The following is a 15,433-nucleotide window of genomic DNA, read 5'->3' on the forward strand; positions in this document are numbered from 1 at the left end:
TCAAAGAGTGTGAAAGGTGAACCAAAGTGAGGGAACCTATTGGCCAGAGCCTCATTAAAAAGTTGATGAAATAACCAAGCTAAGAACAGTAAAAGGTCCTCATCACAGGTGGTAGATTTGGGCTGAGTATCTCATGTCTGCAGAAGCAAGGTTGGATGTGTGTTTATCTGATTGTATATGTCTTGTATCTGAGTCTGAGTTTTACCTTGACTTGCCATTCTTGCAATTTGTTTGCTAGAGGAAATGGACTGGACAGACAGCTACATATATGTGTATGAGAGTTTCTTGGGGGGCTGTGCGCTATGCTTAGTTGCTCGGTGTCTGACTCTTTGAGGCGGGGGGGCTCAGTGGGGCCCTGGGGGTGGCTTCCAGACCAGAGCACCTCAGCTGAGGGGTTGGGGCACCCAGCACAAGCCCTTTGGGCAGTGACTTTCTGATTCCACAGCTTCCTGCCTGAGGAACTTTGAGTAGCTGGCTTTGTGCTTTAGTTTTAGGGATCATCCTTGGAGATCAGGCCAAGAACTACTACTTTCCCCCTTTCAACAATTTTGTAGCCCCAAATTCTATTACCTAACCTTTTTGCTTAAAAGACTGTGATGTTTGTTATTTTCAATATTTTCAAATCAACTCTCATACAGGGACCATTACTTCCAAGCATCATTTAAAAGAAAAAGTCAGTCCCCACTGAAATGTACTGCCAGTTTACTGGCCCTCTGTTATAGAGTAGAATCAAAGAGACAGTTTCATGAAAAAGTGGATAATTGTGTTTTGGGGTCAGGAAACCATTCTTAGCTGCACCTGTGTTTTGACTTCATGGTCGGTTGTGTAGGGTGATTAGGATTGTCCTTTACTGGAACACACACACCTGCATGCTTATTTGCTGATACACAAAGAATCTAAAAGGTGATTTGATTTAAACTCCATTTCTGAGTTATTTGGGAACATTCATTATTATTTTATTATTATCTCAGCATGCTTTCCTATTTCTTTGTGTAAGTAATTCTATTAACTCCACCATGAGCCAGTTTTTATTATTTTAGAGAAGAGTCCAAGTTCTAAATCATCTAAGAAAATATTTTGACCGGCTAAGCCAAATAGATCTCCCTGATCATCTCACCCAGAATTGTTACTCTCTACTGAGCAAGTTATTTGCATTCTTTGTCATTTGGTATATGTTGCCATAAACTGCTAATTTACGTTTACATATAACTTACTTCCTAAGTGCAAGGGACATTCCTTGGAGTAAAGCACAAGGAGTGCTCTTCAGAGTTGAGATTCGTGTGAGTTGCTGTCAAAAATTTCTGAAGCAAGCCTTCAGCATAGCAGACTAGCAGATGATTAATTTCAGTCACTACCAGGGCTCCCTCCTGGACATCCCCCAAGTTTCTGGAGGCACTGAACCAGTCCAGCATTCTCAGGGAACTCTCTTGACTGTATCTGCCCTGCCACAACTTGCCTGGGTCCTTGCAGATGCCCTGTGGTATGTGTTCTGTGCCAAGGTTTGGAAGAAAGCAAAGACCATGCTTGCTGTTCTCAGTATCTCTGCCTTCCTGCCTCACATATGTTCCAAAACGGTTCTCCATCTCGGGAGCTACATGCAAACTGCTCACACCTTTCCTCAGGACCTGTAACCTTGGTTTTTGAAACTTCAAAGCCCTGGTTCCCATCCTTTCATACTCCAGGAAAATCTAGCCTAGACTTTGCAAGGCAAAGCCAGGAAGGAAGGAGGGATTGTGGTCTTCTAGCTTCTGATGACTTTGGGGTTGGAGGAAGGAACAAAAGAAGTAAATTAGGCACTTCGCTGACTACAAAGGTCCCTCTTCATCCCACCATCACCATCAGCATCTCGAGTTATTTATGGTAAGGGATCGGCATATATGCATTAACTGGTAAGGGTGTTATTAATAACTTCCTGTTTAAATAATTTATTTTGCATTATAGGATGATATTTATATTTTAGATGCACAAAGAATAATATTTAGTTTTTTAGGCATTCATCATTATTTCCTTCAAATATATGTCGTTACTCATCCAAACAGTTTGCTTATAAATGAAATCTTGGAGTTTCTTGAATTGAGTGCAGAGATAATAAAACAATGCGATGATTATGACATAGTGAAACAATGAAAAAATTACATCCAGGGAGAAAGCCAAGGTTTCTATCAATGCTTTTCTTCTGATAGCATTGCATATTTTAGAATACTCTCTGTTTCCTTCATAGAAAATTTAAATCAGAGATCTGTGATCACATATTTTGTCAGTCTTGCTAATCAGTAAGAATACTGTGTTAATTTTAAAAGTGAAAAGTACAAATAAATTTCACAAAAGATTCTACATTTATGTTCCTGCCTTTACTGAAATACCATATAATCAAATATGAATTCCCATGTATTATTCATAATGGAATACTGTCACATATTTGATATGGATTAAAGCATTAAAACGTTAGATACAAAAAATAAATAGACTGTTTACAGTTTCACTCCCTGTGTCCTGATTCTAGCAGCATATAAGGACAGCATCTTGACAGTGAGTGGTGTGAGTGATGGTGGGGGGAAGAGAAGGGCATTGAGGTTGGCTTGTGAGAGAGAGTTTCCTAGAGCATTTGGAATAAGGAGATTTCAAAGAAGTCGAAATTGTGAAGGCTGCTTCTGCCTGTCCCCTCCTCAGTTCAGTTCAGTCGCTCAGTCATGTCCAACTCTTTGCGACCTCTCCCTGCCTGCTTTCCTGTTATAATTTCTACTGATTAAAACAAGGAGTCCTCTAGGAAACAACTTGGAGAGGATGATGAGGACTTGGGTTGGGCTTTTTCTTTCAGGGCACAATAAGGGAGTCCTATCTGTAAGTAGAGGAAGAAGCCCCGGAAGAAAGGGACATGAAGATGTGGCCTGAGTTCTGTGCTGAGAAACAGTGGGATCTTCCTGCTTTGGTTCTGCTCTCTGTGATGGTGTACAAACCAGTTGTATAAACAGGGCCTATTGCTGAAACCAAGAAGGAACTTTAAATGCACGTGAGAAGAGGGTTCAGATGCATTCTTCTACCAAGATGTGGCATCCAGGAGGCTGTGAGCCCTGGTAGGCGCTGGCGTGATGCTTGTGGGGTGAGGCACGGGGGTGCATCCTTCTGGGAGAAGATCTCTGTTCCCTGCTGGCTCTTGTCCTTAGAAACTGCTCTTTGGGCTGAAAGTTTCCTCACTTTTGGCAAGACTGGAAGGGGATGCCCCTTTAGGGCATCCCGTGGAGAGAGTATGAACCCAGAGACTTCACCCTCAGACCCCAGTTAAGAAGCCTCATCTTGCCGACCTGACCCTTTACTGTGGCCTCTGGGCCTCTTGGAAACTCAGTGCTGTCTCCTGGTGCTACTGTGACTTAGATGGTGGGGTCCCCCAAAGCCTCGCCAGCGCTTAGGAGGCCAGCGCTGAGTTCCCAAGTCACAAAAATAGCATTTTGAATTTTACAGGACACAGTCACTTGAAGTCAGTTTGGGGAACAAATATCATAGAGGAGCTGAGAAATGAGTGGGAGCATAATTGAACAGGCGTATAGATTCTGTCGAAACGCTGCAGCTGAGCCTAGCAGCATAGCTTTTGCTTTTCCTTAGTCAGCTTTGTTCATGCACTTTCAATTAGTAATGATCGAAAGTGGACATTCACTCCCAGTGAACACTTTGCTGAGGCCAGAAATGCTTTCCTTTGCAAGCTGCATCGCATTCATTCTCATGTCTTGTGTAAACGCGATATAAAATCTGAAGTATGTCATTATTCATGTTATTTACTTTTATTTTTTTATTTTTATACAATTTTAAAGTTTACACTCCATTTACAGATATTACAATATAGGCTATATTCCCCACATGGTACAATACATGCTTGTGGTCCATCTTACACCCAATAGTTTGTACCTCCCACTCCCCTGCCCCATACCACCCCCCTAAACCAGTAAATGCTCGCTTTTTCTCTATGTCTGTGAGCCTGATTCTTTTATGTCATGTTCACTAGATTGATGTATTGCTTAGATTCTACATATAAGTGATAATAATACAATACTTGTCTTTATCTGAGCTTTTATTTTTAATTTTTGGTCCCACCATTTGGCTTACAAGACCTTGGACCCCTGATCAGGGATTGAACTGGGGCCCTGGCTATGAAAGCATCAAGTCTTAACCTCTGGACTGCCAACAAATCTCCTGAGAGACATATTTCACTTAGCATAATATCCTCCAGATCCATCCATGTTGCTGAAAATGGTGACTTTTCATTCTTTTTATGACTGAGTAATATTCCATTATATAAATATATATATATACACCACATCTTTAGTCCTCTGATGATGGATGTGTAGGTTGCTTTTGTGTCTTGACTATTGTAAATAGCGCTGTTATGAACATCAGGGTGCATGTATCTTTTATTTTTTTTTTTTTCTTTTCACTCCTCTGGTTTTTTTTTTTTCATTTATTTTTATTAGTTGGAGGCTAATTACTTTACAATATTGTAGTGGTTTTTGTCATACACTGACATGAATTAGCCATGGATTTACATGTATTCCCCATCCCGATCCCCCCTCCCACCTCCCTCTCTACCCGATTCCTCTGGGTCTTCCCAATGCACCAGGCCCGAGCACTTGTCTAATGCATCCAACCTGGGCTGGTGATCTGTTTCACCCTAGATAATGTACATGTTTCGATGCTGTTCTCTTGAAACATCCCACCCTCGCCTTCTCCCACAGAGTCCAAAAGTCTGTTCTGTACATCTGTATCTCTTTTTCTGTTTTGCATATAGGGTTATCGTTACCATCTTTCTAAATTCCATATATATGTGTTAGTATGCTGTAATGTTCTTTATCTTTCTGGCTTACTTCACTCTGTATAATGGGCTCCAGTTTCATCCATCTCATTAGAACTGATTCAAATTAATTCTTTTTAATGGCTGAGTAATATTCCATGGTGTATATGTACCACAGCTTTCTTATCCATTCATCTGCTGATGGGCATCTAGGTTGCTTCCATGTCCTGGCTATTATAAACAGTGCTGCGATGAACATTGGGGTGCACATGTCTCTTTCAGATCTGGTTTCCTCAGTGTGTATGCCCAGGTGTGGGATTGCTGGGTCATATGGCAGTTCTATTTCCAGTTTTTTAAGAAATCTCCACACTGTTTTGTCTTTTAAAATTAGTTGTTTTTTTTTTTTTTTTTTTTCAGATATATGCCCAGAAGTGGGATTGGCAGACCATGGGTGGCTCTATTTTTATTTATTTATTTTTTTAAGAAACTTCCATACTGTTTTCCACAGTGGCTGCACCAATTTACATTCCCACAAAAAGTGTACAAGGGTTCCCTTTTCTCCACATCCTTGCCAGTATTTTTTATCTGTGTCCTTTCTGATAATCGCCATTCTGACAGATATGAGATGATATCTCACTGTGGTTTGACTTACATTTCCCTGATGGTTAGCCATGTTGAGCATCTTTCCATGTGCCTGTTAGTCACCTGAATGTCTGCTTTGGAAAAATGTCTATTCAGTTCTTCTGCCCATTCTTTAATTGGGTTGGTTATTTGTTTGATGTTGAGTTCTGTGAGCTGTTTATATATATTGGATATTAACCCTTTAACAGTTATATCATTTAGGAATATTTTCTCCCATTCAGTAGGTTGTCTTTTCATTTTATTCAAGGTTTCCTTTGTCATGCAGAAGCTTTTAAGTTTCATTAGATCTCATTTGCTTCTTTTTGCTTTTATTTCCTTTACTTTGGGAGATGGATCAAAGAAAAAATACTGCTTTGATTTATATCAAAGAGTGTCTACCTAGGTTTTCCTCTGACTTTTATAGTATCTGGTCTTAAATCACTAAACCATTTTGAGTTTATTTTTTTATATGGTGTTAGAGAATGTTCTATTTTAATTCTTTTACTAAAGCATGCAGATTTAGAAAGATATATTCAGGCAGAAAATAAAAGCAAAATTAGTTTCCTCATCAATAAAACAGGAATAATACTGTATACTTCATAAAAAGTCATTATGTGGTTAAACATATGCATTTCTTCTGAAAATTATATTCCATACATGGTAAATTCTTTTGTAGATTTTAATGCTCTCAAATACATTCATTTTTTTCAATTCTTTAACAGCACTCATTTGTTAGCCAGTGATACCTCATGAGAAATAATTTTTCCTTCTTTTTAACATAAAATATTTCACACCTACAGGAGTATTATGTTACACACATGTAGAACATAAAGAAAAAGAACAAAGAATACATCATGCATTTGCTATGCTGCTTAAGAAATAACACATTTTCATTTACTTTTGGGGCCCAGATTTGGAAAAACTTTATATCTCCTTGAAAAAATATGTATTTCTTGTATATATTTACTGCACTCAACATGTTGAAACAAATTTAGTTTACTGGACACAGGTATACATATACACATATAAACTTGTTCAAACCTCCCCTGTCACTGTTTATTTTGATCTGTCAACTACATAGACAGAGGTGTGTGAAAATATTCTACTGTGATGGTAGACTTCTCTGTCCTGTTAGTTTTATCAGTTTTTGGTTTTATATGGTTTGTGCAGAGAAGTTTAGAATTAACACATACAACATGAAATGAACACTATCTTAAGTAATGCTTTTTGTCTTATATATATTTTTCCATATTTTTATTTAAAACATTCTGTGCTTTTATTTTATAGTTTGAGGATTTCTTATCTAGAACTCATTTAGCTGAATTTTTAAAATCTAATATTATGAACTTTTAATAATGCTGTAGTCTGCAATTACTGTGACTCTTGATTCTTGATAGGCTGAATTGTCTCTACTATCACATGCTGTATTCTGGATGTTGTGTTTGTTTGTTTCAATTCTTATCTTCCTTATATTGACTTTTTTCTCATTCCCTGTTTTACCCTCTCCCAGTTTGAATATTATACAATTATTTTTGGTGGCTACCTAACTAAAATTTTATTTTCAGTCATTGTCGTTCAGTCACTGAGTCCTGTCTGACTTTTTGAGACCCCATGGACTGCAGAACAACAGTCTTCCCTGTCCCTCACTATCTCCCAGAGTTTGCCCAATATCATGGCCATTGAATCAGTGATGCTATCAAACCATCTTATTCTTTGCCACCCTCTTCTTCTTTTGCTTTCTGTCTTTTCCAGCATCAGGGTCTTTTCCAATGACCTGGCTCTTCACATCAGGTGACCAAAATATTGGAGCTTCAGCTTCAGCATCAGTCCTTCCAATGAGTATTCAAGGTTGATTTCCTTAGGATTGACTGGTTTGATCTCCTTGCTGTCCAAGAGACTCTCAAGAGTCTTATCCAGCATCACAATTCAAAGGCATCAAGTCGTCGGTGCTCAGCCTTCTTTTATGGTCCAACTCTCACTTCTCTTTGTGACCACTAGAAAGACCACAGCTTTGACTATATGGACCTTTGTCAGCAAAGTGATGTCTTTGCTTCTTAATAACCCATCTATGCTATTTTCAGTTACATGTACAAAAGTTAAAGCTGAAGTTCTTGGTCACAGAGCCTCTGTCTTTGTTTCCAGGGAAGCCATTGGTTTCAGAACTATATTGTATCAGAATTACTGCTCCTATTTCAGGTTTCTCATTTGAGGATCTCCATTGTATCTCCTAAGCTCAAATATAAATTCAAACATAAAGTTATCCTTTTAAATATTTTATCCAGCATTTATAGCATTTTGGGGTAGTAAGTATTTGATGGATATTTAGTCTTCAGTATAAACTTCTTTATTAATTGTGAGTTTTGCTTTTTTTCTCAAAATGAAATATATATATTATCATATAATATAATTATACATAAATATTATAATATATTATATATATATATACACACACATATAAGTATATGTGACATTTCCATTCATAAGATGTATGCTTTTACTATTTGACTGAACTGTGCATTTCTAAACCATTTACCATTTGGTAGAAGACATGTATCATGTCCAGAAAGACTAGTAATATATGGTAGAAATAGTATTAAGTAGTTTTTGAGGGACCAAAGGAAATGCTATGAAATTGCAGTAGAGGAGTTTTCATTTCAGTGGTCAGTGCTCTGCACAAATATATTTCACAAAGCTTCCTTGAAACAGATACATTTTTGATTGGACCCAATAGGACAGATAAAAGGTCTTTGTGTTTGAATTATTTTTAATTTACTTATATTTTAAATTATTTTTTTATTTTTTTAATTATTAATGTATGATAACACATACTTTCATAAGTTACAGGAGACTTGGAAAATACAGAACAAAGTTTCATATAGTTCCACTATGAATTACAATTATTTTTAAGTAAGATTTTCAGTTGGAGTTTCAATATCAAACTTTCAAAAATTAATAGAATGAATATACAAAAATGTAGGGCATATTGGACCTGAAAAGCACCATGAACCAATTCAACATGATTAAATGTATACAATTTTCATACAATAGCAGAATACAGATTCTATTCAAGTCCCCATAGACTATTGAAAAAGAGATACTAGAATATATATGGGGACATAAAACAAGATGCAAAAATTTCGTAGTCTAAAGGTATTGAAATCATAGAGTCTGTTCTCTTATCACTGTGGAATTATGCTAGAAATCAATATATCAACATCAAAAGATATTTGAAGACAAGTGTGATGTGGTATTTACCACCAGAGATCTCTGACTTGGCCATCAGAGCCTCAATACAGTCAGAAAGCTGAGAAAACGCAGAGGGTGATCGCAGAGAAGAAAGCATTTAAACAAGAAATTCATACCAAAGGTACTTTAAAAACTCCATGTGTTTGAAAATTAAACATTCAATATTAAATAATGGGTGTATCTCAGAAGCCATAACAAAGAAAATTAGAAAATATATATAACATAATAAAACTGAAAAAAATAATTCATTAGCATTTGTTATATGCAGCTGAAGCTGCTCAATGAAGCTGAATAAAATGTGAAATCTTGAATAAAGTATGAAAACAAATAATGGACACTAGCATAAAGTTTTGTGAAATTTGAAAAAAATATATATATTTAACAATACTACATCACATGCTAATTTCCTGTTTTTTACAACATAGTATTTCTTTCTTGGAATTTGATTAGAAGTTTCAAGCCTCATTCAAATTATTTTTTGAATCACTGAAATAATAAGCTTCCTAAAGTTTTAGCAGTAATACTAGATGCCAGAATAAATGGAACTATATCAGTGTTTTGAGTGAGTGTAAATTAGAAATCCAGCATTCTATTCATATTTAGTCAACATATAAAACTGTCATAAATTTTTTAGCTAAGCAATAGTTTATATTTTCTAAAGTATATATATATTATAAATACTATACACACACAAGTTTTCCTACTATACTTAATATACTTGTTCTTCTTATGAAAGAACAACAAAAAGGATGGACAAATTGGGGAACATAAACTAAATGAAATGGGAGCACAGAATATGAAATAGGAAAAGTTAAACTAAATTGAAGTAAAACATCATCATATAATGCAGTTGTTTTTAAAGATGGCTGCTCATTAGAATCACATCTGGAACTTTAGAGAAAAGCAAAACAAAACCTTGACATTTGTATTTTTCAAAAAATTCCTAGATATTTCTAATGTGTATCTGTGTTTTAAAAAGTGATTACATTTTTCTATTAAATGGTAGTTTTAGTTATATTGAATTCTATTATTTTCTGTTGACCAATCATGATACAATGCTAATAAAATGAGTAATAGTTTCATAATCACAATAGTAAAAGATGTTTATCAGTTTTCACAGTCAATAGCTAGACCACCCCCCCAACAAAAAGATATATACAATTGCAAGCCATAATGTCAACACGATTAACCTAACAATAGAAAACAATTGCATATAATTTGGGTGGTTAAGTAGAGTGATGTAGTAAGTGGAAGTGTATACTTGCACATGCTTTCATCCACCCAGCCAGTCTGTGTCTTTGGCTGGTGCATTTTATCCATTTATACTTAAACTTCCCTGGTGGCTCAATCAATAAAGAGTCTGCCTGACCCAGGATCGATCCCTGGAGAAGGAAATGGCAACCCATTCCAGTATTTTTGCCTGGGGAACTCTATGGACAGAGGAGCCTGGTTGGGCTACAGTCCATGGGACTAAAAAGAGTTGGACACAACTGAATGACTAACACTTTTCACTTTCATTTTTCATACTTATGGTAATTACTGATATGTATGATTCTACTACCATTTTCTTACCTGTTTTTTGTTTATTAATTGTATGTCTTTTCTTTCTCTTGTGTTTCCTGCCTAGAAAAGTTCCTTTAGCATTTGTTTGTAAAGCTGGTTTGGTGATATTGAATTCTAAGCTTTGTCTGTCTGTAAAGTTTTTTATTTCTCCATCAAATCTGAATGAGAGCCTTGCTGGGTTGAGTATTTTTGGTTGTAAGTTCTTCCCTTTCATCATGTTAAGCATATCATGCCATTCCGTTTTGGCTTGTAGAGTTTCTTTTGAGGAAATAACTGATAACCTTATGGAAGTTCCCTTGTATGTTACTTGTCATTTCTTCCCTGTTGTTTTTAATATTTATCATATTTATCTTTAATTTTTGTCAGTTTGATTACTGTGTGCCCTTGTGTGTTCCTCCTTGGGTTTATCCAGCCTGGGACTCTCTGCTCTTCCTGGAATTTGTTGACTATTTCCTTTCCCACATTAGGGAAGTTTTCCGCTATTATCTCTTCAAATATTTTCTCAGGTCCTTTCTTTCTCTCTTCTTCTGGGACCCATATAATTTGAATGTTGGTGGATTCGGTGTTGTCCCAGAGGTCTCTTAGGCTGTTTTCTTTTTTTTTTCCCCACTCTTTCTTATATATTGTGCTTTGCAGCAGTGATTTTCCACCACTCTGCCTTGCAGGTCACTTACCTGTTCTTCTGCCCCAGGTATCCTGTGACTGATTCCTCCTAGTGTGTTCTTCATCTCTGTTTTTTCTTTAGTTCTTCTAGGTCTTTGGAAAACATTTCTTGATTCTTCTCCATTCATCTTTCAAGATCTGGGTCATCTTCATTATCATTATTCTGAATTATTTTTCTGGAAGATTTCCTATCTCCACTTCCTTTAGTTATGTATCTGGGGTTTTATCTTGTCCCTTCACCTGGGACATAATCTTCTGCCTTTTCCTTTTGATTAACTTTCTGTGATGTGGTTTTCTTTCTGGCAGCTGCGCGATTGTAGTTCTTCTTGTATCTTCTGTCTGCCCTCTGGTGGATGAGGCTAGGAGGCTCGTGTAAGCTTCCTGATGGGATGGACTGGCAGTGGGAAAAACTGGTGGGCAGGGATCAGTAAAACTTTAATCTGATTGTCTTCTGATGGGTGGGGCTGTGCCCCCTTCCTGATAGCTTTTGGCCTGAGGCAACCCAGCCCTGGAATCTACAGGCTCTATGATGGGTCAGTGTTGGCTTCCAAGGGGCTCCTCCCAGCACTGCTGCTACCAATGCCCTGTCCCTGTGGCAAGTCCCTGTGGGCCCACATCTCTGCAGGAGACCATGCAACACTGCCAAGATCTGGTTCAGTCTCCTGTGGGGTCACTGCTCCTTTCCCTTGGGTCCTGGTCCATGCAATATTTTGTTTGTGCCCTCCAAGAGTGAAGTCTCCAGTTTCCCCCAGTCCCATGGAAGTGAAATCCCTCTGGCTTTCAAAGTCAGATTTCTGGGGGATTCCCAGTCCCTGTGCTGGATCCTCATGCTGGGAAGCCTGATGCAGGGCTTAGAACTTGCACAACAGTGAGAGAACTGTTGATATTACTGTTATCCAGTTTATGGGTCACCCACCTGGCAGGTATGAGATGGGGTTTTATTGTGATTGTGCCCTTCCTACCATCTTGTCACAGCTTCTTCTTTATCTTTGGATGTGGGGTATCATTTTTGGTGGGTTGCAGCATTCTCCCGCTGATGGGTGTTCAAAGCTAGTTGCGATTTTGGTGCTCTCTCAGGAGGAGATGAGCACACATCCTTTTAATCCGGCATCTTAACCAATTTGGGGTCTGTGTTTGAAATTTTAAAAGTCAGAATATCTGATTTTCAAACTGTTATGCCTTAGTACAAATCAGACACTAAGTCAGAAGTTGACAACCTGGTGCACTGGCTAAGTCTGGGTTACCATTTTTTAAAAAAGTTTAACTGAAACACAGCCATGCTTACTATTTACATATTGTGTGTGCCACTCTCCTGCTACAACGGTAGAACTGAGTACTTTCAACAGAAATTTCCTGGCTCACAAAATCTTAAAATATTTACAAACTGGCCTTAGACCATAAAATTTGCCAACACCCAAACTAAATCATATTCTGTATCATACATTCATAGAGAAGCTTTTTCCTAGCCTAGCTTTCTCCTTTGCATTATATATATTTATGATTTGGTGGTTCTCACAATAAATATTTATGCATGCACTCTTTGTCTGATTAGCATTGTAGAATGGGTCAAATTGCTCTTCAATATATTGATCAGATATTCTTATATTCATTAAACCAAGTATCGTAATATCCTTCCCTGAGCTGAAATTTGCTGGCTTCTAAACTAGGAATGTTTCAGATTTTAAACTACTTTATGTGCTAGTGCAACTATGGTTACTTTAATTATGGAAAATAAGTAGAAAAAGTATCAATTGGCAAAGCAGGAAAGGGATTTCAGAAATTTTAATCATTAAAGTTTTGCTTAAAAGTTGTTGATGTTGAAAGGAAAATATAATAAAATCCTAGTATTTCAACCAATATAGTGCTGAGACTTAACTTATTTGATTCAGTTTCCAGGGAGTCCCAGACCCCCCACAGTTATCGTAGAAGTGGAGCATCACACAAACTGCATTAATTAACAATAGCATGTGTTTTCTCTGATCATGGAGAACTCATATCCAGAAAGAAGCTTAGATACACAGATGTATCTACTTAGACATTCCCCATGAGTTTCTCTTCTGGTGTAAGAGACAATGACTGTTAGGCCTGGGAAATGCTCTCAGCTGTCATTTACTAAACAAAGGCATCCTTCCTCTGGGGATTTACAGGATGTCACCGTGCTCCGCTTCTGTCTGTAGCAGTCTGAGAGAGAGGAGTTTGGACTGATGGGAAGGCTATGGAGCCTCGATCACATTAAGTGTGAATGTTCTTCATCTTGGGGAAATGCTTTGCCTCAACAAATTTAGTTGTCCCACTTTCAGTACTTATCAATAAAGAGGAATAGGGATCCTCGTACATAAAAGATTGGAGAGAGCCAGTAAAACTGGGGCATGTAAAAATCTGAATATTTTCAAGGTATGGTTTAGAACTTGTAAGCTGATGCAGCAGATCTAAGCAAGCTCAACTATTATATATATATATATATATATATATATATATATAGTCGGACATGACTGATGTGACTTAGCAGCAGCAGCAACAGCAGCATACATATATATATATAATATTATATATATTAAACATATATATTATATGAATATAATTGTATATGTATTGAATATATATATGTATACATATATATATATATATATGAAGGTAAATGTTATATTCTGTGTACTGTGTGAAATGTTTGACGCCAAACAAGTCTCCAGGAATGGAAGTGAAGACAGCTTGCCTAGCCATGTAGTTTAAAATAGTCAACTCCCAAGCATGCATTACACTTCATGAACTCAATTTACTGTGACAAACTTCTTACAAATAGTAATCAGTATTTGCAATACCCAGGTGACTCAGTGGTAAAGAATGCAGGAGATGTGGGTTTGATCCCTGGGTGGTGAAAAGCCCCTAGAGAAGGAAAAGGCAACCCACTTCAGTATTATTGCCTGGGAAATCTCAACGACAGAGGATCTGGTGGGCCACAGTCCATGGGTTACAAAAGAGTCAGACACAACTTAGCAACTAACCAACAACAACAACACACATCACTATTAGACTTCAAACAGAGTAAGACAAAATACCAAAGCAAATTCTGTAGAGTTGGTCTAAGAACATTGTATAATTTTGCCTCAGTTGTATACACACATACTTGTTGTTGTAAAGTGTTGAGTCCCAGTAAAATACTTTGAAAACTGCCTGTCAAAGCAGACGCAATGATTGGATATAAGAATTCCACTGTTGGGGAAAATAGTGATTATTTAGAGTCAACTTATATATGGTTCAGTGCTATTAATAGTAGGCAACACTTGAGGGAATAAACACAAGCTAATACTTTTCTTACCTCTGATAATATGGTTACAGGGGAAGTGAAAAGTGAAAGACACTCATTTGTGTCCAACTCTTTGCGACCCCATGGACTATACAGTCCGTGGAATTCTCCAGGCCAGAATAATGGAGTGGGTAGCCATTCCCTTCTCCAGGGGATCTTTCCAACCCAGGGATCGAACCCAGGTCTCCCGCACTGCAGGCGGGTTCTTTACCAGCTGAGCCACAAGGGAAGCCCATTATTGAGGAAAGTGGCTTTATATGTTTTGCTTTAGTTCAAGTAACTAGATGCCTCCTCTGTTAGGAAAAAGTGGTGGTGGTTGTTTTTCCAGCTCATTCGTCTACTGAGTGTGGCCATTTTCTCTTCTGTCCAGGAGACTGCATCAACAGTTTGAAAGCTATAAAGAACAAGTGAGGAAAATAGGGGAGGAGGCGCGGCGCCATCAGGGAGACCACAAGGATGATGCCCCGACCTGCGGGATTTGCCACAAGACCAAATTCGCGGACGGCTGTGGCCACCTGTGCTCCTACTGCCGGACCAAGTTCTGCGCGCGCTGCGGGGGCCGCGTGTCTCTGCGGTCCAACAACGTGAGTACCGTGGCCGCGAGCCTCCAGCATCCCTGAGCGCAGGCGGATGCGCCCCACCCGCGCCTGCTCGGCGCAGGGGACGAGTGATGCAAAGAATTCATAAAAGATGCTCTTTGTATGCATGCACCTCAAAAACGATTGCCACTCAGAACCAACAGGTTACTTGTGGGAGCACATTTGTTTTCTGAAGAAGGTCGGAGATTTATATGTAGTGTCAGGAATTAAGAAATTCTTGAAAGGTGTTGTGGTCAGTTCTTCTTGTACAAAGCAATAAAACCCAACAACCTACCTTTAGTTTCTGCGACATGTTTCAGATTGAATGAAGATAAAACCTGTAGAGTTTGTGTGGCATTAATTTAATCCAATATAATCATTTATGAAGCGATAATTAGCTTCTGTGAGAATCCCTTCATTTACTATCATGTCTAAGAAATTTAGTACTAAGTTTATCTCATGAAAATTATTTGGATATTTAAAGAGTGTGTCAAAATATTGTTTGTTTGTTTTTTCGTGGAGTCTTGCACTTTTGTCTCCCTAATTTGGAAAAATCACAGTTAGAATTAAACTGAAGTTACCACTCAACATTGTTTTTTAGTAGTGTATTTGAGCTGTAAGTAGGGTATTATTCTAAAATCTCTCTCAGGGGAATTAAGACATTCAGTAAAATAGATG

General features: G+C 37.8%; 1 protein-coding gene across 1 annotated transcript in view; it reads left to right on the forward strand.

The window, feature by feature from the left end:
• The window catches only part of RIMS1 (regulating synaptic membrane exocytosis 1), a 580,103-nt gene that overhangs the window by 233,950 nt on the left and 330,720 nt on the right, over window positions 1-15,433 (forward strand). Inside the window, exon 3 of the mRNA XM_061131514.1 lies at window positions 14,548-14,761. Within this exon, the coding sequence (XP_060987497.1) occupies window positions 14,548-14,761 (214 nt within the window). The remainder of the gene's footprint in view (window positions 1-14,547; window positions 14,762-15,433) is intronic.

Source organism: Dama dama, chromosome 28 (genome assembly GCF_033118175.1).
Source record: "Dama dama isolate Ldn47 chromosome 28, ASM3311817v1, whole genome shotgun sequence".
NCBI lineage: Eukaryota > Metazoa > Chordata > Mammalia > Artiodactyla > Cervidae > Dama > Dama dama.